This window comes from Columba livia, chromosome 5, assembly GCF_036013475.1.
Source record: "Columba livia isolate bColLiv1 breed racing homer chromosome 5, bColLiv1.pat.W.v2, whole genome shotgun sequence".
Classification (NCBI taxonomy): Eukaryota; Metazoa; Chordata; class Aves; order Columbiformes; family Columbidae; genus Columba; species Columba livia.
The window spans coordinates 25,675,838-25,697,434 of record NC_088606.1 but is presented as its reverse complement, the minus strand read 5'-3'; the positions used below and the strand labels follow the sequence as shown (position 1 = coordinate 25,697,434).

At 53.2% G+C, this 21,597-nt stretch overlaps 1 protein-coding gene across 2 annotated transcripts in view; it reads right to left on the bottom strand.

The window, feature by feature from the left end:
- Nucleotides 1-21,597, bottom strand: part of LTBP2 (latent transforming growth factor beta binding protein 2) — a 73,718-nt gene that overhangs the window by 12,451 nt on the left and 39,670 nt on the right. For both annotated transcript variants that reach the window (XM_005502337.3, XM_065063941.1), the window contains exons 9-21: nucleotides 13,053-13,127; nucleotides 8,455-8,577; nucleotides 7,786-7,950; nucleotides 6,730-6,960; nucleotides 6,147-6,169; nucleotides 4,986-5,025; nucleotides 4,497-4,589; nucleotides 3,304-3,429; nucleotides 2,987-3,115; nucleotides 2,477-2,596; nucleotides 1,417-1,536; nucleotides 1,082-1,204; nucleotides 761-886 (exon numbers count right to left, since the gene is read on the bottom strand). In XM_005502337.3, the coding sequence (XP_005502394.2) occupies nucleotides 761-886; nucleotides 1,082-1,204; nucleotides 1,417-1,536; nucleotides 2,477-2,596; nucleotides 2,987-3,115; nucleotides 3,304-3,429; nucleotides 4,497-4,589; nucleotides 4,986-5,025; nucleotides 6,147-6,169; nucleotides 6,730-6,960; nucleotides 7,786-7,950; nucleotides 8,455-8,577; nucleotides 13,053-13,127 (1,494 nt within the window). The remainder of the gene's footprint in view (nucleotides 1-760; nucleotides 887-1,081; nucleotides 1,205-1,416; nucleotides 1,537-2,476; nucleotides 2,597-2,986; nucleotides 3,116-3,303; nucleotides 3,430-4,496; nucleotides 4,590-4,985; nucleotides 5,026-6,146; nucleotides 6,170-6,729; nucleotides 6,961-7,785; nucleotides 7,951-8,454; nucleotides 8,578-13,052; nucleotides 13,128-21,597) is intronic.

The following is a 21,597-nucleotide window of genomic DNA, read 5'->3' as shown; positions in this document are numbered from 1 at the left end:
TGAAAGTGCTTCAGAGAGAAATTCGTAGCCAATCTTTAAACAAATACCTTTGCCAGCTGTGCCCCCTCCCTTTCCTTGCCTCAAACAGGGAATTTGCATCAAGATATCTCAAGCCCAGGACATCCCCCAGGGACAGCCACCAAGGAGGGAGTATTAGTGCCTGCACTGGGGCAGTCAGGTTGCAAGGCTGGGACCAGGTGCTCTCATGTCTGAGCAAAGCAGCCAACACAGATCTGTGCTGCTGTTAATTCTCTGCCACACATACCTGGCACAGCAAACCCTTGATCTACTCTTTCCTTTTAAAACTTGACCAAGTTGCACTAAGGGCAGGGGAAAAAAGGTGAACCCTGAGTGCCCACAGTCTCTCCAGTGGCTGTGGACCCAAGGTTCCTCCCTTTGCTGAGGACCTACATTCAGGCCGCATGCTTCCAGACACACAGCTCTGAACTGAACCAAACACAGCTCCTCTCTGCCTGTGTTTCCAGGCCTCCTGTATTCCTCTAGCCTGGCATCCTCACAGTCACCATTAGTCCAGGAGTCTCATCAGTGAGTCCTTGCCCCTCATCCCTTCCCTGGATGAGGAAAATCACCTTCATGCTGCTCTAGGTGCTCTATGCTTGCAGCACTGCTGCTATCTGCTAATCAGAGAGCTAAAGAACTGGAGAAGGATCCTGAGGCTAGGAAAGTCCCTGGGCACCACCAATAACCAAGCTATGGCAATGTCTCTTCCCTCCACACCCTGATCCTGGGAGAGGGATACCTTCACACATGCTGCCATCTCTGGAGACAGCGTAGCCAGCATCACAAGCCATGCAGGAGTAGGAGCCCTCGGTGTTGAGGCAGAGTCCAGAGGGACAGGCATCCTGGGCAGCGCACTCATCGATGTCTGCGCAAGCATACAAGGGAGAGCAGGATGAGTGTGAAGGACGCGGAGGAACCATGGCCATGGGCAGCTGTGTTGAGGGAACCAGCCAACATGGTGGCCAGGACTCAGGCAAGGCCAAGTACTGTGAGGAAGAGCCCAGAGAAACCTCTGGACCAGGTGTGTGACACTACAGAGGGTCTCATGGCTCCCCAGTACCTTGGCAGCTCTTCTTATCAGGTGCCACATTGTAGCCCCGGTAGCAGGAACAGCGGAAGGAGCCATCCAGGTTGACACACTGCCCGTGAGCACAGGTCCCCTCTGCAAGACACTCGTCCACATCTGCGTGACACAGCAGAGAGCAATATGGAAGAATGAGAGGGTGCTCAGGGCTACCTCTGCCACCCAAATTGCAAGGGCACTGTGCCCGGGCCACGCAGGCTGGCTGCCTGTGGGAGGAGCGTGCTGCCCATGCCCCTGCTCCTTCTGAGTCTTGCAGAGAGCGCTGCCATGGGGGGCAAGGCTGCTGCCCAGGGATTGCCCACGATCCTCACCAACACATCTCCCGTTCCTGGGCCGGTAGCCATCCCCACAGCTGACACACTTGTAGGAGCCCAGCGTATTGACACACCTCCCGTGGGGACAAGGGCTGGGATCCACGCACTCGTTGATATCTGCCAAGAAACATACTCATCTCAGGCTCCCAAAGGCAAACTGTGCAGCTTTCTCCAGGATATCCCCTCCAGCTGGATCCTCAGTCTCCCTCTGTGGGACATCAACACCCAAGAGGAGGTGAGATGAGTTTGCCATGGCTTGGGCAACACTTCTTATAGTCCCACTTATCACTCAGTATCCTACACCCACACCTGAGGGCTGACATAATCCAGCAGCGAAACCCGCTGCCACAGGATGTTGCCAAGGACAGGAATGTGCAAGGGCAGAGAAAGGGATCAGAGAACATCTGTTCAGGGCTGTTTCATCAGGGACTTTCATAGCCATGATTAGGACGCATCCTCCAGCAGGAAGTCCTTAAAGCAAGTGCTTTCTGGAGGCCGAGTGGAGGGAGCAGCATTCTCTGCATGTCCTGTTTCCCATACTGCCTCCTAAAATAGTCTCCCTCTCTCTGCTGGAGATGAGCTACTGAGAAAGGGGGATCTTTGATCAGGCACATCATATGTTCATGAATGCTATGAAGGAGCCAGGTTGTGCCACTTGAACAGGATGCTGTGGGGACAGGTGGCCTGAGTCTCTGCAGTCTGCTCTCCTTGCAGACTGCTTGCCAGCACGAGGGTCTGGTGACAGAGTAAAGCTGGCATGAAATGCATGGGCATCTCCTCCCAGAATAGGAAACTAGCATGGGCTGGTTCTGGGGGATTACTCTGGGGAGGTGGGAGAGGATCTCGGGAGATCTCGCCTTTTGCAACCCAGGAAAGCCTGTCCCTCCTGCAGGCAGAGGAGAGGGCAGGCAGCCCTTCAGAGGGGCACAGGGCACACACACAAGGGAGGGTTCTTCCTCCCTTCTAGGAGGACACATGGAGTGGTGAGAAAAAGAAGTGTTCAGCCCCGCACAGGGTGGCTTGGAGTGGCAGGGGAACAGTGAGCAGCAAGCTTCACCTTCGCACTGTCCTCTGGAGCCCATGGCAAAGCCATCCTTGCACTCGCAGCGGTAGGAGCCAGGAGTGTTGATGCATTGCTGTCCCCGGCAGGTAGAGGGCTGCTCACATTCATCTCGATCTGGCAACACACAGAGAGACAGTACTGAAGTCTTCTCCCTCCCGTGTGGGGAAGGCTGGGTGCAGGAGAGGAGCTGCTCCCCCTGCAGCAGGCTCTGCCCAGATGACTTTTGCCTTGCACCCCCTTGCCATGAAGCAGTGAGCAGGGCTGGCATCAGCAGCCCATATCCAGATCTCCACAGGCAAGGTCCTGTCCCTGCGGGAGCAGGAAAGGGTGATCTCCATGGATCAGGCTGTCTGTGGGCAGGCCCGGGTGGAGGATGGGTGTACAGGTGTGTGTGCAGGTGTGCATGAGTGCGTGTGTGTGTACATATGCATGACAGAGTGCCAGGGCGGGAGACTGGGGCACCCTGGGGAGATGGCAGCCCCACGCCAGGCAGACAACACTTACCCTGACAGCTCTGCTTGCCCTCCAACACAGCCAGGGTGTACCCAGAGTAGCAGAGACAAAAATAGGAGCCCACACTGTTGATGCAGCGACCTTTTCCAGAACAAGGATCTTTCAGGCATTCATCTTCATCTGTGCCCAGGCAAGGAAAGAAGACAGGGACAGGCAGTCACCACAGCAGCTGCCTGCCAGCTTCCTGCCAGCCCATGGTGCAGCAGGTGGGCAGGGGCTCAGCAGAGCTGCCAGAAAACCTCCCCCCAGGAACCTGAAGGACCAAACAGTCCGTCAAGGTCTGGCAGGCAGAGGAGGTGCCAACCTACCAATGCAGTGAAGGCGGCTGGGGTCCAGTGTGTAGCCAGGGTTGCACAAGCAGCTGTATCCCTCTGCGCTGGGCACGCAAGCACCGGCTCCACAGGAGAGGGATGAAGAGGCACAGCCACTGACGCCTGGGAGGAGAGAGCATGGGGTTGGGGGCAACAGTACAGGGTCTGCCTTGTGTCCCCAGCACCATGCTGGGGAGGCTGCTTTTTCCCTTCTTGGAGAGAGATGGAGCAGGCTCAGCTTGCTCTTCTATGTCTTCAGGTAGCTGATGCCCCAGGGCTGTGTGGGTGACATAGCAAACCCTGCCACCTCCTCCGGCCTGAGCCCAGCTGGGACACCTCAGTCCCCTGCACTGCTCACCTGTGTCCTGGACCCACAAAAGGGTGGTGAAGAAGCCAACCAGCCAGCCCCACACTGCAGAGGAGTGCTGTCAGCAGAGCCTGGTGCCTGTGAAGGGGCTCCTTTTGGGGTGAGAGCAAGGCTCCCCTGCCACTGCCCTGCTAAGTGAGGCGCAGGCGGCGGTGGGGGGGGCAGTGGGCCATCGCACACCCCTCAGCACTGAGCAGGCCAGGGTAGGGGGAGGCCCGGCCCAACCCCAAACAAAAGGCTATTGAGGAAGACACATTCCTCAGCAAGGTGCCTCCCCCAGGCCTGCTCCCCAAGGTGCTCCAGCCCCCGGCGGAGGGCAGGGGCTGCACTCCCAGACACTTGAGCAACCCTGGAACAACAGTGCCCTTGTTTCCGGCACAGTAAACAAGCCGCCCCAGGAGCCACATGCCTCCCCTTGTGCTCCCCCTTCCCGATGAGTCAGCTTGCACCGCCAAGGGAATGGGGCCAAAGCCACCGGAGCAGGCGCATGATCCCCTGCACCCGGCAGCCACTGCTGCACCGTGCAGGCCAGCTGCAGGCAGGGAAGGATTCGGAGAGTCAAACACTTCGCTCCCCATATGGGATCACTCTCATGTTTCCTCAGGCCAGCCGGCTTTCCCTGGCTGGCAACAGCTGGGACCAGGCTGGGACAACACCTCAGGGTAGCAGGGCAGGGACTTTTCTTTGGGAAGTCAAGTGAGGCATGTGGGAAGACAAGCAGGCTGAGAAAGGGACAGAGACTCTGGGCAGAGTTTAGGGCATAATTTCTCCATAGCCTCAGTCAGAGACAGGGGGGAAATGCCTAAGAGCCGTGGACACACACCTGAGCCCTGCGCTGGCATCTGTGTTGGAGCAGCAGCATCCCAGGTGGTGGTGGGGCCATGCTGGGGTGGGCCACGCCAGGACTCCTCTTCTTCTGCCGAGGAAGAAGAATAGAGGTGACATCCAGCTCCCCATCACAGGCAGAGGTGCAGACACAAGGTTTACCAATGCTGGGTGTCCCTGCACTCACAGACCTGAGACAGCACATGGGAAGGAGCCACAGCGTGGCTGCAGCAGCCTCATCATCTTGTTATTTAACATAGCCTCCTCCACCTCACTGGAGAGCCACCACCTCCCCGCATCTCTACAGTCCCACACCAGCCACCACAGTGTGGCGGGGCTCCTCCATGCCACCCCACAGCCCGCCCAGCCGGAGGCCCATCCTGCCCATTGCTAGGGGCTTCCGTGCAGAGGAGCCACTCTCCTTCCTCCTCACTGCCCCATCCTCTTCCCCCTGGCTGCCCTGACCTCCCGCCAGCCAGGCACCCACCTCTGCGTGTGGCAGGCTCTGCGGTGGCATCAGCAGCACCCTGAGGGACAGAAACACAGGACTGCCTCTATCCACGTGCATGTAGCTGGGATGCAGCATCTCTGAGACACTTTCCCACCCACCTCCCGGATCCTCTTGCTCCCTGAGACACTGTGCTGGCAGGAGAAGCTGCCATATCCAGGTGCAGCTGGCAGGGCCACTCTGTCCTGAGCAAAACATAGCTCCTGGCCATGCCCAGGGGACTACCTGCAGAAGGACCCTGCAGCATGCCATGCAGGTGAGACCTAGGGCACTGCCATGGGGCAGGCATCTCCATGATGCAGCCAGGAAGAGCAGCTGGGCATGATAAACACTGCCACTGTCACCAGCAGCTCTGGAGGGCTGAGGACAGCCACTACTTCAGCCTGCCTCAGAGTGCTACCTACAAGACGAGTACTTGGTGCTCAACGCTCTTCCTCAGCATCGCCTCTTGGCAAACCTATGCCTGACAAAGGAGACATGGGAGCACAATCTGGGTCTCCACTCCAAGGAGCTTTGTGCAAGGGATGAAGAAAACAGGCAGCTGAACAACACAAGTCCCAGCCTAGATCTGCTTCAAATTTGGAAGCTTTGGTTCAAATTTCTGCCCTGTCTTGAGATTTCTCATTTGCCCTTGGGCAAGTCACCTCATGTCTATGAAGCAGTGTTGTGTCCCCTCTCAGAGGGGCTTTGATTGTGTTCTGAGGGCTGAGCACTCCAAGAAGAGCACTTCTCGAGCTGTCTGCAATGGTTCCCCTTCCCCTGATGTCAGCCCAGCCCCACAGCCAGGCTGGGCTGACAGCAGCCTGAGTTCCTACCCAGCCCCAGTGAACATCTGCTGGAGCCAACACTGACCACGAACCAGTGCAGCAGAGCTCCCAACTCCTTCTCATGTGAGTTAATTGCCTCTCAGAAAGGGCTGAGCAGACAGGTAGCACCGTGCCTTCATCCACAGCAACTCAGCTGGTGTGATAGGGTTTGCAGTTCATATGCTGCTCCCTCCAGCAGCAGCTACTTGCTCTCTTCAGTGCTCTATCTGACCACATTTCACACCTCCCTGTCACCTATTTGTATGACATCCTCTTTTCTGCCCATCAAGTTACCATGGATGCACCCAGATGTAGCAAGACAAACCTTACTCACCTGTGCAGGAAGAGAAACCTCACCTGGAAAGTGAAACAGTGCACAATGAGTAGAGACAAAGCAGGCAAGCATCCTCCTCAAATTTTGGCTGCCCTAGCTTTACCCCACCTCTAAGGCTCTGTCCCTCAGTCCCGCATGCTTCTCTGCAAGAGCTTGTTCCAAAAGTCAATACACCCGGACTCCTCTCCTGGCAGTGCGCAGACCCCAGGAGCTCCCACTCCAGCAGTTGCTGGCACAAGCAGTCAGTCGCGCTTCCCTCCAGCTGGGCTGGACAAAAGCCCAAGGACTGCAGTGCCATGGCTGCCATGCAGACCTGAGGTCCTGGTGGAGGCAGCCTGGCCAGTCAGCACCAGCTGTGAAGATGCAGCTGCAGGAGCCCAAAACACTCAACCTCCTTTTCAAAGGTTTGAAGAAGTGGTGTCTCATGCCCCAGGAACCAAAGAACACCTTGAGTATTCACACAGATGTAGAAAGCCCTTATCAGCTAGAAGTCCATCCATAGAGGCATGGCAGGACCTGGGAATTTGCCCACCCTTGCTAGGGGCCCAGATGGAGCAGCTTTAAGCAATAGACCCCACACTACCCTCTCCTGCCGAGGTGCCAGGGTGGGGAAATGCCTCCAGGATGCTCCCACGCAGGCTGTCCTGCACCTGGTATCTTCTTGCTGCCCAGTCCAGTGTCCAGTTGCTGTTCTCCACTTGCTCCTCCAAGCTAAGAGGCAGCTCTTCTGCCTCTGCCTTCCTCATTGACAGGCGGATATCAGAGCTGGAGTAGGTATAGCCATGTCCTGCTGGGCAAATCTCCTTGAAGGCTTCTGCAAGGGAAAACAAATCAAAGGTTTAGAGGGCAGAGGTTGGAAGGAAGAGGATGGTGCAGGGATCACCTGGCTTTCCGCACCCAGACATGATGGAAGGACAAGGAGTGAAGGTGGATGGGCATGTATGTTAATGCGGGTATCGGTTTCTCCCATCCTATCATTTTCTGGAGATTTCTAAGGGTTAAATCCTTATAGAAACACATCCAGGCTGCAGTGGGTGGATGCCTTGAGCAGAAGGAATCTGCTCACAGGGCAGGTTGGGTTGCTAACAGGCACTGGCTAGTACTCCCAGACACCAAAAGTGAAATCTCTCCTTTGAGTCAATACTGCTAGGAAGGAGTCATGCCACTGGAAGGTCCAAGCTGAGCAAGGGAGCAGATAAAAGTGAACCCCTGTTACCTTGGCACTGAGTGCTCTCTACATCACTCAAGATGCTCTGCGCAAACCACCTGAAGATTTTCCCAGCCCTGAGGATTTTGGTGCTTTCCCCTCCACCCTTCCCCATGATGAGATATGCCAAAGTCATCTTCACCTGGCTTTCATCCCAGCAGAAGATATACAAGAGACAAAAAGGCTGTCAAGCAAAGCCAGGCACAGGCATGGCTCTGCTATCCCTCTGGTACAGAGTGGTTTCCCATCAGGGATTTCTCTGTCTTCCGAGTATTATAGAGGTCTGCTCCCTGGGTTGCTGTAACCACCCCACAGGCCAGCATTTGCAACGCTCAGCTCTGCGTCCTGCAGTTGTCTGCATGGCAGCAAGTTCAGGCAAGGCAAAGCCCCAGTCTAACCAGAGCAAGTAAAGCCAAAGCAGGCACGTCTCACCTGAGCCAGGCACAGGGCACTCCTCACAGTTCTTCCCCCAGCCCTTGCCGACACGGCTGCAGCAGCAGATCTGCTGGGTGATGTGGTGCGAGAGGGGGAAGGAGCACACTCCTCCAGCTGCTGAGCGGTAACACAGCCCCTGCTCCATCGACACTGCTTTGTCCGCTGAAACACGACAGCAGGGTCAGTGCCGGGGGTCAAGCTCTATGCTCACCAGAGAGAGAAATGAGGACACCCAGCTTTCCCACTGTCAGGCCTTTCTTTGCCCATGCCTCCCAGCCTGCCTGAGGGCTGCCCCATCCTTTCCCCAGAACACCTCCTGGACCTCAGCCATCAGGCCATCCTTGCAGCAGCACCAGCTCCAAGCAAACACAGGTCCTGTGGGAGCTCTCTCAGCCCGGGAGGCTGCGTCCTCTGCTGCTGCACTGCAGGCACGTCCCTGCTGGGCTCCACAGCAAACAGCTGCAGAGGCCATGAGATGTCCATGGAGAATAGTGATGGATGAAGGGGGGTGAGGCATGGGGTCTCATCCTGCACACAAGTGCAGAACAGCACAGCAGGCACTAAGGCGCCCTTGCAAGAGGCTTAAAGCACACTGCAGCTTAAACTCAGTTGTGGGGTCCTGCTCAGGCCCCTTTCCCAAACCGAGGGGTTTCCTGGAGCACTTACAGATGCAATGGCTACGGGATGGGTCCAGCATGGTTCCAGGCTTGCAGGTGCAGCGGAAGCTGCCACGGGTGTTCACACACTCAGCATCTTTGCACAGGCCCTGCATCAAACACTCATTGATATCTGTGAGGAGAAGAGAGCACAATGAGACATGGGAAAGCTGAGGGTGAACTGAACCCCCAACCCAGTGCCTCCCATTCAGGTGCCATGGACCAAGGCGGTGTCAGTTTGGCTGTCTGAGGCAGCCTCTGCAGTGAGCAGCATGATGGGGACCTCTGTGGTGTCAGCCATCCCACGTCTGTGGTGCAGAGCTCGCTCGCTGCAGCTGCAGAGATGGCTTGTGAATGACTCCTCTGGTCTGCAGTCCTTGTGGAAAACAGATGTGGCCCCTCCAGCGAGCCACCCTGGCAGGGTCACTCTTATGGCAAATTATGATAATTGTTTGCAAGCCTGGACTGGTGAGTCCTGTCCTCTCACTTGTCCCCTGGTCCTGCTGGCCTGGAGCCATGATCCATGGAGGATCTTTGCTGAGAAACTCAGTGCTGGCATGCAGGGAGGTCAGTGACTGATTGCACACATGGAGCCTAGTGCCAAGCAGAGGGATGGTGAGCTAGGCTCTGGCTCAACACTGTAGTGTCTTTTTCTGGGAACAGGTTGAGCAAGTGGGAAGATGCCAACTTCAGGTGCTGCCTCAAGCTCTGCCTCTGCCCCCATCTCAGCATGTAACATCAGACACAGTCTTTGGGAAGGGAGCTGGTCTTATCCTAGGGAAACACCATCCACCTCATCCATTTGGCCTACAGCATCTGCCTTTCCTAAAGCACCATGTAGGAATGTGTAGGTTAAGCTGGAGAAGACTGAGATTGCCAAAGGTACATAAGGGGGAGCTGAGGGCAGCTTTCACAGTGGAGAATGAGGAGGAAGCCCCCCCCCATGGATTGATGAGTCCACGAATCATGATTGATCATGCTTTATATCTTCACTAAAGAGCTTGCCCCAGAAAAGTAAGTGTGCTGATGAAATGCACTGTGTCTGCAGGCACAAGCAGTGCAGGAAGAGCTGGGTAGGAGAACAGAGTGGCAGGAGTGTGATGAACCTCAGCACCACCCTGGGACAAATCACAGTAACATATGCTACAAGCTAAGAGATGGGAGCAGGCAGTGAGAGAGACGTGGACATATTCACTGCTCACAGGACAGCTGTGACCAAGAAAAGCCAATGTGATGCTAGATAACATGACAAACACTTTCCCAAGATACAGGGCAGTCCTCATGCCAGTGTACAAGGCTCTGGTGAGACCTCAGGGGCCCTGAGAGTACCCAGTGGTGCTCTAGAGACTGTCTCAAAGTAGAACGGGTGCAGAGGCAGGCTGCTGGGACATGCAGAAGAAAGAAGACACCAGAAGAGCCTCACGGAGAGCAGCTAGGCCCAGGAATGGCTTTCCCAGAACTACCTTATTCCACAGAGCTGAAGCATCCCTGCTTGGTGGAAGTGGGAGTATTGCACAGCCAATTGTGACAACTGGAGTTGAGACTTAATGACCTGAGAGGTCTCTTCCAGTCCTGTGCTCTTAAATTACTCTGGTCACCCCAGCAGCTGCCCATATATGGCTGAGACACACAGGGGCCATCAAGACCAGGCCATGATGTTCAGCCTACTGGAAGTACCAATGCTACAGAGATGTGCAGCAGGCCAGGAAGGAGTAGGATTTTGTTGTGCTGGTCCAGCACATGCCTCTGTGAATTTCCTGGGGCTGAAGTTTCAGCAGATGATGTAGAACAATTTAATCTCCAGATCTTCCTACCAGGGTGGCACAGACAGCCTCTTGCTTGCCCTATGATCACCCCAGACAATGAGGAAGGAGAGCTCTCAAGCTCTCTCTAGATAGACAAGTGCAAGTGAGTCCCAAGAGAACCCTCCTTCTCCACTGATCAGAACTGTTGGCCTCAGAGCAGAAACCCAAATGGAGATACAACAAAACTCAACACAGAGAGGTTCAACTAAGCACCCTGCATGGCAAGAAGATGTCTTCTGGAACCATTAGCAGAGACTTTCTGCCTGGGATAGTGCAGGAAGCCTGTGTATAGCAGCACCACTTGCCTATGTATCTCCTGCTTCTCCAGTAAGAAGGAGTGGCTGTGACAGTACCGTGTCAGCACTGTGACAAGTAATGGTTTCTTCCTCTGTGCCAAGCACAGGACAGAGTTCACAATAAAAAACAGCGTCCAGACCCCAAATGGGCTGGGAACCCCACTCAGAAAAGAGGCTTGGGCTCTTGAGAAGAGCCCCAGGGCTCACCCCCGTCACTCCCCAGCACGGTTGGAGCACCATGTCAACTCTGACACACAAGTGTTTGGCCTCTGCATAAGCAAGGGGATTGAAGGGATTAGAGTAATGAGAGCACAAAACAAACAAGCACCAAGGGCTGAGCTTTATGAGCTTAATATAAAACAGGGCCATGTCCTGGCCTCAGTCCAGCCCCCTCTGTTCCACTGGCAGCAGAGTACCCTCCCGCAGTGGAAATCCTCACAGAGAACAGGAGCAGGCAAACGCATTTGGGGCCATGCACTCCTACCCCCTGCAGCATGCCGGGGATGGGGGTGGCCCACAAGAAGAGGTCTCAGGGACCAGAAACCAAGATCTGTAAGCTGTCTCATCTGCTTCCTCCCACCCCACCTCAGCCTGCCAGTGCTCCTCAGAAACGGCCACACTGGGTCAGTCAGCTCGTGGTGGAAGGGTACAGGGTGGTTTACACTGGTGCTTGGTGAGCAGACAGGACCTGAGTCAGCAGTGGACACCAAGGACATACACACACCAAGGTGCTGCCGTGTGTCCTGTGCATGCATACCTCCCTACCACCATCTCCAGGAACCCCAGCCTGCAGCCTCCAAGGCAATCTTTGCTTCATGTCTAGCAATCACATTGTCCCTTCCAGCGCCATCTTTCTTGCTGGTCCCAACAGCACCGGGAGGTTTCCTGACTGGGTCTGCCCAGCACTCCCAACTCAGGCTCATCGCAGCCTTGTTCCTGGTCAACGGGATGCAGGAAGAAAAGGAAGGGAGATCTTGCAGAGATAAGCCTTCTGTGCCTCTGCTGGAAGGCACCAGGGACAACCCTTTCTGTCCATACAGAACAGAGGAAAGTGGGCTCCTGCTTGGGCCCTCTTCCAGTCACTCATCTGTGCTTTGATGACAGCCTGCAAAGCCAGAGCTCAGCTTCTTTCCAGCTCAGCTCCTTCCCTGTGGCCAATGACCTCAGGAACCATCAGCTGCTGTCCAGCCCCTTGGCCTCCCTCCTACCTGGGCTAGCAAGAGACAGTCCCATGTAATCTCTCCCAAAGTCTGTATGACAAATTGCCCACTCTGGATCCTAAGTGAGGTGCTGTCTTCCTGACACACGTCCCACTGCAGCAGCAGAGATGGGAAAAGTACCTCAAGGCAGCAGACTATCTGCAGAACAGTACTTCTCCAGCCCAGCTTACGAAGGAGCACATAAAGGCACAAATCTCTGGTTCATGGTTCATGTGCAAAAACATCTTCCCAGCCAACTCCACAATGCCATTTCCCCCTGCACCTCAGAGCGCTGAGCCTCTCCCTGCTCCAGAAGGGACACATACCCAGCGCAGGCACTGCCGGTCTCTGCTCTCTGACATGAGTCCCATGGCTGCTCTGCTCCTCTGACCTCTATTCCATGTCTCAGGAAAGCTCCTCATACCCACTGTGCTGTCTGTGGCCACATAAAGGATGAGATGGGAGCACCAAAGAAAATAGAAGCTGTTGCCTTTTTGAAAGTTCTCCCCCAGGACAATGTAGGGAGGTTGAATCATTAATTAAGTAAGCATGGTGGAAAGTCCCAGCTAAAAGAGATGAGTCATGCAGTTGCCAGCCCCGGGTTTGCATTGCCAAGGCTCAGGGTCCCTGCTGTGTCTTTGTGATGACAGTGCTCAGCTTATCATGAATCACAAGAAGGGAACCATAAAATTTCACTTTAGTCAGAGCATGGAAAAACACAAGCCCTGTGGGCCAAGAGATGGAAAATCAACATGAACCAGACAGAAAAGTGGAGAGAAGGCACCTTCTTCATACAAAGCTGAGGGACTGTGTGAGTAAGAAATGGAGAGACCCCAGCAGCCTGGGGCAGGCAGAGCAGCCTGGCAGCATGGGCAAGCAACATGCTTGGGACAGAAGGACTCGCTTTTGTGGCACTGCGTCACTTGAAAATGGACAACAGAACAAGTCGACAACCTTTCAAAATGTTTTCAGGCAACAGAATTTCTGTTGCTTCAGACAACAGGAGTGTTTTGACACTCACACAGAGCAGAGCAGCAGCACAGGTCCTTAGTGTGTCAGTAGGACTTAGTATAATAGGTGAGTTTTCTTGTGCTAGCCAAACTATGCATTGACTCTGCTTATTGGCTAAGTTCTGTAGTTCAGTGTTACCTGTTTTTTTTCATCCTTGATGAAAGCACTGGGATTTTTATGTCACATTCTTTGTAGATCTGTATCAGGGAGTTAGATAACTGTATTTTACTTGTGTAGATAATTACAGCTCTGACGGTGGCTGTGGGAAGGAGAGAGAGATAAAAGCAGCATTCTTACCTTGGCAGTGGCTCCGGTTTAGCCTCTTGTATCCCTGGGGACACTCCACCTGCCCATTCTCAATCACCGGGTGTGCTGTGGAGAAAACAAAAAGTGTGGGACGCTGGCAGAAGAGCCATCCGCCAGCGTCCTACCTTCTCCCTGCCTTCCTTGCAGAGGAGAAAGGGTTCCCAGGTCTGTCTTGGATGGGCCTCTGATGACTCCCAGGGCAGAGGGAAAGGTGGGAGCAGCCACATTTCTCAAGTAGTGTCTTCTGCTGCTTGGTAGATGCCAAAACAGTGACCCAGAAGTGCTGCTTGTGCTTCATATCTATCACTGTGTCACCTCAGCTCCTCCCAGGCCACCTTGGATAGCCAGGTGGCACATGACAAAGGGGATCAGAGTGAAAAGAATGACAGGGTTTCTTGACAAGATGCTGAAATAACAGCCATGGGCTGGTTAATTACATTTCTTGATGTTTTTTTACTGAATGTGATTTCCTGCTCTGATCACTCTCATCAAAGAAAATTTCAAATTGCTACTTAAAATAGTTTTGTGGATTTCAAAATGACCTATAACCTGCACAATTAAATTTCCCCAAATTTTTTAAAGGCAAGTAAAACGTGACCTGTAAATTCCAAGGAGGTCAAACTTAGGTACTGTATTTTGGAGCAAGGGAAAGGGAATCCAGGAGGTGATGGGTTGGGAAGTGAGTAAGCATGGGTTGAGGTAGGAAAAAGGATGCTGTGCCTAAGGATGGGATTTTCCCAGGGTGGGGTTTCTTTTTAATTTTCTGAACTGTATGCTTGGAAACAACAAGTGCATGTAACAGCTGAGTGCCCAGCCATATTCCCACTACGCGAATTCCTCCTGCCTAGCATCAGTAGCTTACACTCTGGTGTCATACATGGAAAGCCCTCCATGGCAATAGCCATATCAAGGACCTGGCAGATTCCTAATGCATTGCAGCTTTTGAGAACTAGGGACTAGATGAGACCATCCTGGCAGCAGCAGATGGTCGGAAAGAGGCTGCAAAGATTAAGAACGCACACAATGTGCTGGAGGCAGAGAACAGGCATGTCTGTAACTCCTTGTCCTGGACACTTTGACTCTATGATGCAGTTTAAAGCCACTCTTGGACACTTCTTGAAAGGCAAGTGAGGATAAATGTGTTTGGGAAATAAAAGATAAGACAACAACAGGCTGTTCACCTGCCTGTACCAGGAAGGATAATAGAAAGCCTGGTTTCCCCAGGTATGTTAAATGAAACTACAAGGTTTTCTGGGTGCAGAGGGATCTGCAGCAGCTGGATGGATGACTAAGACAAAAAATCTATTCACCCCTTCCACAGTTCAGTCATAAAATATAAGCAGGAGGTGCTTACAAATATCCAGATGTTAGGGACAAGGGAGTTGCTGGTGATACTGGGAATCGCTGGTTACACTTCCAACCTCCTGAGAAGGGAAAAACAACCTCTGGCTCATGGGCTGCAGGATCAGTGCCCTGGTGGGATTCCAGGTCCTCCCACACCACAGCCTGTGGGCTCGGGGCTGCCAACAGGCATTAACTGTGCTTGGAAGCATCTGTCAGCCTCAGCATGATGTGATAACAGACGCGCAGATGAAGCAGCTTCGTTATGTGTGAGCTCTCCAATGGAGAGCCAAGCATGCCCAAGATCAAACAGTGATGACATGTGTCAGAGCCCTGCTCCCTCTCTGAAAATCCTTTGCAGAGAAACAGATCCTGCAGCATTCCCCTGGCAGATGCTGCTGGGGAGGGGGCAAGGCAGAAAATACCCATGATGGGGATGAGCGTGCAGGTCTTGTGCCACCGCAGCACTCATATGATTCCAGTCTGCATTAATCTGTGGCTCATTACTGCAGCAAATCACTCATGAGGCTGCAGACAAATGTCTTAATTTTGCAAAGAAACTTGTGTTTCCTGGAAAGAATAACGAATGTAACGTGAGCAGATCTCTTTGTACCAAGAGGAACCGAGACTGTGTCTGAAGTACTGAATGGAGGCTGCTCTCTTTCTGCCAGGACCTGGCTGCAGGGGAAGACGGCGTGTGGCTGCAGGAGGATGTAAGTGATTAACTCTCAGCTTTGTACTTGGTTACTTGAGCAGAGGACCGTTTCGTTCCATGAGCTCTGATGCTGCCGAACTACAGCAGAGATGGCCAAAACCCCGTGTAAAACACAGCCTGGGACACCTCAGTTTCCTGCAAAGGGGAGCAACATCCACCCCTCTCCCACGCAGCTGGTAGGAGTGGGAGCCCATTCTTCTGGAACCAGCAAAGGGCAATGCCTGGGAAAAAGCTGATCTGATGATCAGAGAAGGCAGAAATCTGTCAGCACCCATAGCCAGAGGGGTCCTAGCTTCCTGTGTCTGTCTGTCTACACCCTCTCCAGGAAGGGGTGCTCCCAGAGCCTGAGGCTGGGGATGGAGCAGCTGAGCTGCATCTGTTAGGCAGAGGGATTTCAGGCTTGCTGAGGGTGTGATGTTGGTACTTCACCTCCCAGGCCTTTCAGCCTCATGGGCGCTGTACTGAAGCCATGTGTTCACCAGGTACCTGCACACCAGAACTCCCCTTTGCCTCTCCTCATTGCTCCCTGCAGCTCTGCTTCATCCCACCACCCAGTGCTGCCTTCTGCAAGCTCTGCAGGCACCAGGCATCCCCAGCAAGGCCAGGCTCTCACCGGGGAGCATGCGTGAAATAAGCTCACAGGTCCAGAAAGGAGGAGGTAAGTATGAAGCAGCCACAATCCAGGACTCCACAAGCACCTTTGTCCCCAGCTAGAATAATACTCAAGCACAGCAGAATGAGAAGGGAAATGAATGCACAGAGATCAGGCAGAGGGATTTTTCAGCCTAGCAGGGTCATCTTTAGGCAGGCAGGCACACTTCAGAAGTTGTCCATCACTTCCCAGGAGAAGAGGATTACCCAAGGGCCTTGGCTCCCCACTGTCTGAAGACAGGATGAAGAAGCTCAGGCTGACGGTGAAGTGGAAAGAACAACTTCTAGTGCTGGTAGCCACAAGGGCCTGAGCAAGGCAAGGTTTGTAGGGTGAGATAATACATTTCCTCAGGCCAGCCAATATCACTCTGTTAAAAGGGGAAGAGGCAAGCCTGCAGTCAGATGAGAAATGAGGAAACGCTTTGCTGCTGAAAGCTAGCCCACGTCTTTCAACTCTTTCCATTTATCACACAAAAGGCATTACCTCACTAAGGAACCTTGCCTGCTGAACTCCTCTGCCACTTTCAGGAATCACAGACATTTCTGGAGACCCTGGACCAGCTCCACAGAAGAACCCAAGCCCCAGCTGGGCCTCAGGTGTCTCACCCTGCCTGCAGCGGGCACAGAGCGTGCAGCTGTGAGGGTGGCTGTGGTGCCTCTGCTTGCTCCAGGTTTTCCAGCATGTGGGAGATGAAAGCAACCAGAGTTCATGGTCTTGTGGCACCTGGAGTTGCAGGGGGAGTGGACTCAGACAAACCTCAGCTTGGTTTAGTGTCAAACAGAGAAGAACAGCCTCCACTGCAGAAAGAACCTCAGCAGCTGAACTTGCTAGCAGAGAGCAGAGCAGCTCTGACCCCACAGCAGACTCCAGAAAGACAACGTATTGAAGACGACAGACCAAGAAGTAGGCAGGGGTGTGGCTGTGAGGATAAGCTGAGTTTCCAAGCAGAACGGACAAAAAGGAAAGACACAAATCCTTTAGTCCAGATCTGTTGTGACCACTCTCCTTTGCTTCGAGTGGTCTGTGGTAGGCCAGCTCCCACAACACTTTCTCCAATGCCGCAACAAAGGCTACGGCAGCAGGGGTGAGGAGGGCATGCGCTGGTGCTGATGTGTGATAGAAAACTAAGCCCTCTGCTCTACTCATGGTCAATAAAGATCTTCAAGGTGAAAAAGATGCTTGAAGGAAAAAATATTCTGGTAGTTACTGTTAGCTTTTGGGGTCATTTCAACAGAGAGAACCTCATCCTGCTCCAACAGTGGCTTCCAGCTGGGACAAGATAACTCTGTAACTAAAAAACACCCACTTCTGTGACACTGTGCTGCTGTGCACTGAGACCACGATGCTGCACATGAATGTTGAGCAAAACAAGCACTCTGCAGACCAAAGCAGTCCTGAAAATGCTGAGCTTCCCCAGATATTGCTCTTTGTGCTACTGCCGGAATCTTGCAGAGGTTTCAGCTTCTTTACCTCCAGCCCTTCTTCACTGTCTCAGACAGGTTACCTGTGGCAAATTGGGTAGCAGTGGCAGAACCAGCCTCATCCATAGCCTCCTTCCCATATTTCCAGGGTTCTTTTTCCTTGTGTTCTCCCTGATCTGATCACTACAAGAGCAGACCCATGGAGGCATGGGGGGGATGATTTTCAAGGGTTTTCCTGTGGCTGTTTCAATGCCTGCAGGCACAGTGCAGGGGAGCATGTGGCTTGCGGAGCTGCTCAGCATTTCTGGTGATGACGGCTCCATGGGTGAGCTCCCACCCCTCTCACGGTGGGAGGTCTGTTTGGGGAGTGCTGCAGATGCCAAACCAGACATTACAAGATCCAACTTTCCAGTGAAATTCAGACTTTTCTCTAGGACAAAAAACTTGAAAAAACATGGGAAGTAGGAATAAAAAAAAAAGAAAACAATAGCCTTCAAAGACTTGTCTCTTAAAGCAGTTAAAACCCACAGGCAGGAGGAGAGAAAGCAGCCCAGGTGCTCAGGCTGATTGCAGCCTGAAATGAGGGATGGCGGGCAGTGAAAAACCAGGACCTGGAAGATGCAGGTTTACTGCTGCAGCCAGAAAATCCCTCACACCCCTTCAAAAAGGTGAGACTTGTAGCTTCTGCACAGTAGAGGAGAGGGTGCCCATCACTGGGATGTGATTCTCCTGGAGTGCTGCCGGTTGCAGAGCTGTGTGGTCTTAGGGACAGGGAAGAAGTGGAAGACGAGGGCTGTGACCCCATCTGGGTACATAGCCTAATTCTGCCTTCAGTTTCCTTTATCCCCACATGCCTGAGGAGGATCAAGGTGTCCAATCTGCACCCTCCCTGGGGTCTGTGTTGACCTGCAGCTTGGGTCTCAGTTTGGTTAAAGCTTCCATGGACCATCTGTTGACCTTGATGCAGCATGTCCTTCTCCACAGACCACTGTATAGTATGTGGTCTGGCGGGTAAGCAAGAGTAGCTCTGCCCAGCAGTTTACCTGCTACTAGCCACAAACATTCCGAGCTTGCTGTGGGGCATGACATTGCTTTGGTGCAGCTTCTTCAACAGTACAGCTCAAATACCCTGCCAGTCCTTTGGCTTCCTCCCAGCCACGTCCAAGTGTCTCTACATCAGCTTCTTCCTCAGTCTCCGATTCCCTTTTCACTGTCAGTCTTCTCCAAGTTTTACCTTCCAGCTCTTGTGTCCTATCTCTCTGTTCAAGCCTTTCAATGTGTGCTCCAGCACCTCCTCCAGGTACTAAAGACCCAGGGGAGTCATTGGATGTCTCCATCTGATTTATCCTATCTGGCAGTGCAGCACATTTCATCCAGCCATCTCCAGCTGGAGCTGAAGGGCTGCAGCTGCAGGACAGCATGCAGGTGTCCTGCCACCTTCCAGGGCCCTGCCTCTGGCTCATCTCTTTCTTCCACAGGTTGGGTGACAGCCTTTGCCCCAACAGCTCACAGAGCAGGGTCTTGGCTCTTCCCTTTCTCCCAGGGCTGTCACTGACATATCCTGGGGATTCCATCTTCAGTTCTTACTTACATGAGCAACAGCAAATTCCCAGAGACTTGTACTATAGCCTGCTTGAATACCCATGTCTGTGCCTACTTCTCTGAAGGGGCCTAACAACATACACCCTTCCAGCATCAAACCAGGCAGCCAAAAGCCTGAGCAGAGCCTAAGAAAACCTTTGAGACTAATGTAACACCTGCTACAGGGATTCCTGGCCAGGTCACCCCACCTCTCCTTTAATTCCGAACTCAAGCTTTTAACATAGTCTCCTTCGGATGCAGACAAAGCATTCAAGTGCTTTGGCTTTCCTGATGCTGGGCAAAACATAAAAAAATAGTGAGGATTGGTCATGGCAGGTTCTCTTGGACAGACGTCTGCCTCCGATTCTTCTTCTCTGATGTCTTTCTGCACACAAACACGTACCAAACATGAAAGCTGCAGTCGATGGAGACATCTGGACATATCCAGACTCTACTAACAATCAGTGTCTCGGGCAGACAGTCAATCCAAACAAGTTCTCCATTTGTCTAGCTTTTGCCTGGCTGCACTTCTGTACATTTGTAAGTGTTTACACTGAACTAGCTTCTGCCATTTCTGTCTCTGGTTGCTGGAATCAAATTCCCAGTGCTGTCAAGTCTGCTTCGGTGCATGCCTCCCTGGGACGCACGAGTGCAAGAAGTTCTCTCCAAAGACCACAGTGCCAAGAAGAAAGCTGGAAACATCCACTGGACATGTTATCTCTGTGCACGAGACACCAGGTCACTGAACTACAGCCCAGTGACTTTAAGTGAGCAAAACACAGGCCAACAAGAGCAGGAGACAGAAAGCATGTAAGTGTGGGATGTGGCCTACAGGCAGGAATGATGTAGAGTGATGCCTTCCCACAGGACAGGCATGGACCTGGGAGCCCTAGCAGAGGAGGCACAGGGCAATGAGAGGTCATGGTACTCAGTGGCTCTGTTTGAGTAGTAAGATCATGAGAAAGGACTGTTTCCCTGGCTCCACTCTGGGATGAGATCTCCTGTCTGAGAAGAGAGCGCACCAGAGAAATGCATGCCAACCACCTGGGCTTCTCACTTCACAACAGCCGGGCTCCCTTAGGCTGCCTCCACTGAGCGTCTGACTTCCAGCTCTATTCGCTGGCACTGTGCGGTCCCCTGCATGTGGGGCTGGTTACAGGGCAGTCAATCAGAGGTACCCAAAGAAGGAAGATACTGGGTCACAATTTAAGAAGATGAAAACAGCCACTTCAACTAGCCTGAACTCCTGATAAAATCAAGAAGAGCCATTTGGGCTCCAAGGAGGAACTTTATCACCCAAAGCCAGAGGGACTGAGAATGTGATTTTCTTGTGGCACAGGAAGATGGAAGACCCAGAGGGATACATTTTTCATATCTCCATGGAATTAATCTGAAAAAAAGCCAGACAAGCATCTGCCCGCTCAATGAAGACCAGCAGTGACAATATCCCTTGAGTTTCAGGTGCTGTTAGGACACAGGGCTTGTGCTGAGCTGTGACAGTGGGACTTGCTGGCATCTGGGAGGCATTTCTTAAGTGCATTTGCTCTGCTGGCTGGCTGACTGCAAGGAGCACATCGGGTTATTTCATGCCCATTTTCATGTCTTGGAAGCCTGTGATCAGAGACACATTTGGAAGCCTGAAGGTCTAAGTCCAGCAGAGCAATCACTGCTGCAGCTCTGGCCACTGAGTGATACATAGCATCTGGGCATGGAGAAAGAGAAAGGAGGTACAGAGATTTTGCAGCCATGTGCAGCCTAACTGAAATGTTAAGCAGCCACCCTGCTTCCTGATGGGGGGGATCACATAGGGACAGGGCAAGTAACAGGAGGACTGCTGTGAGATGGGGAGGAGAAAGTGTGACTAGGGATGAGAAGGTTTGGGACAAAGAGGAGGTGGCTGAGGCCTATGTGGGTCATTTCTTTGTTTATCCTGAACCTGGAGACCCTACGGTCACCCACATACTACATGTGCCCAAGGGTCCCTTGGAGCTGGCACAGGAACAAGGGCAGTCAAGCAGCAGCACAGCCTGGGGCAACAGCAGAGCCATGTAGAGCAGGAAGATGAAAGCAATCAGAGCTCCCCAGATCTGTGCTGGGTTTCAGGATGCTGACAACCTTGTCTGTGATTGTGAGGAATTGCGCTCCAGCCAGCCCTACCCCTGGCTGAGGAGGAATCGAATCAAGGGAGGACAACAAGATGCAAACAGCTCTTGGGAGTGTGTGTGTGAGTGAGCAGGAAAGCCTCCAGGCAGAGCTAGAAGGCATCAACACCATACTTGCTTGCAATAAACCTGCTGCTTTGGACACCTCCGTTCTCCTCAGGAGTCAAAGTTTTCTGAACCATGGGGTCTGTTCACTTTAGTCCTTCAATCCAGTGAAGGCATATGAACGAGCAGCCAGGCAGTGATAAAAGGGGGTAGGCAGGGGAGAGGTGAGCAGCTCGCTGCCCATGTTGCATGGGACATGAGCACCTTGCTCTGCAGTTGACCTGGTCAGCACTGAATGCCCGTGGGGCTGCCTCCCTCCAGCGAGGAGTCCTTCAGCACAGCCTCTACACCGCAACACGAGACGGGGGCTGTGGCGCAACGGGCCATGCCCGTCACAGAGCACCCCGAGCAAAGCAGTCGAGGTATCCCCATCTCCTGCTGGATCAGCTTGTCCATCTTCTGCATGCAGCAGAAACAGGGCTGGAAGCCCATGCCCCTGGAACGGACCCCACGTGCACTCCTGCCAAATGTTTGATGTAGTGTTATTTCCAGAGCCCCTGCCAAGCCCGTGTTGGGCCCAGAGCAAGCCCGTAACTCTATAGGGCCAAGTCTGCAGCCT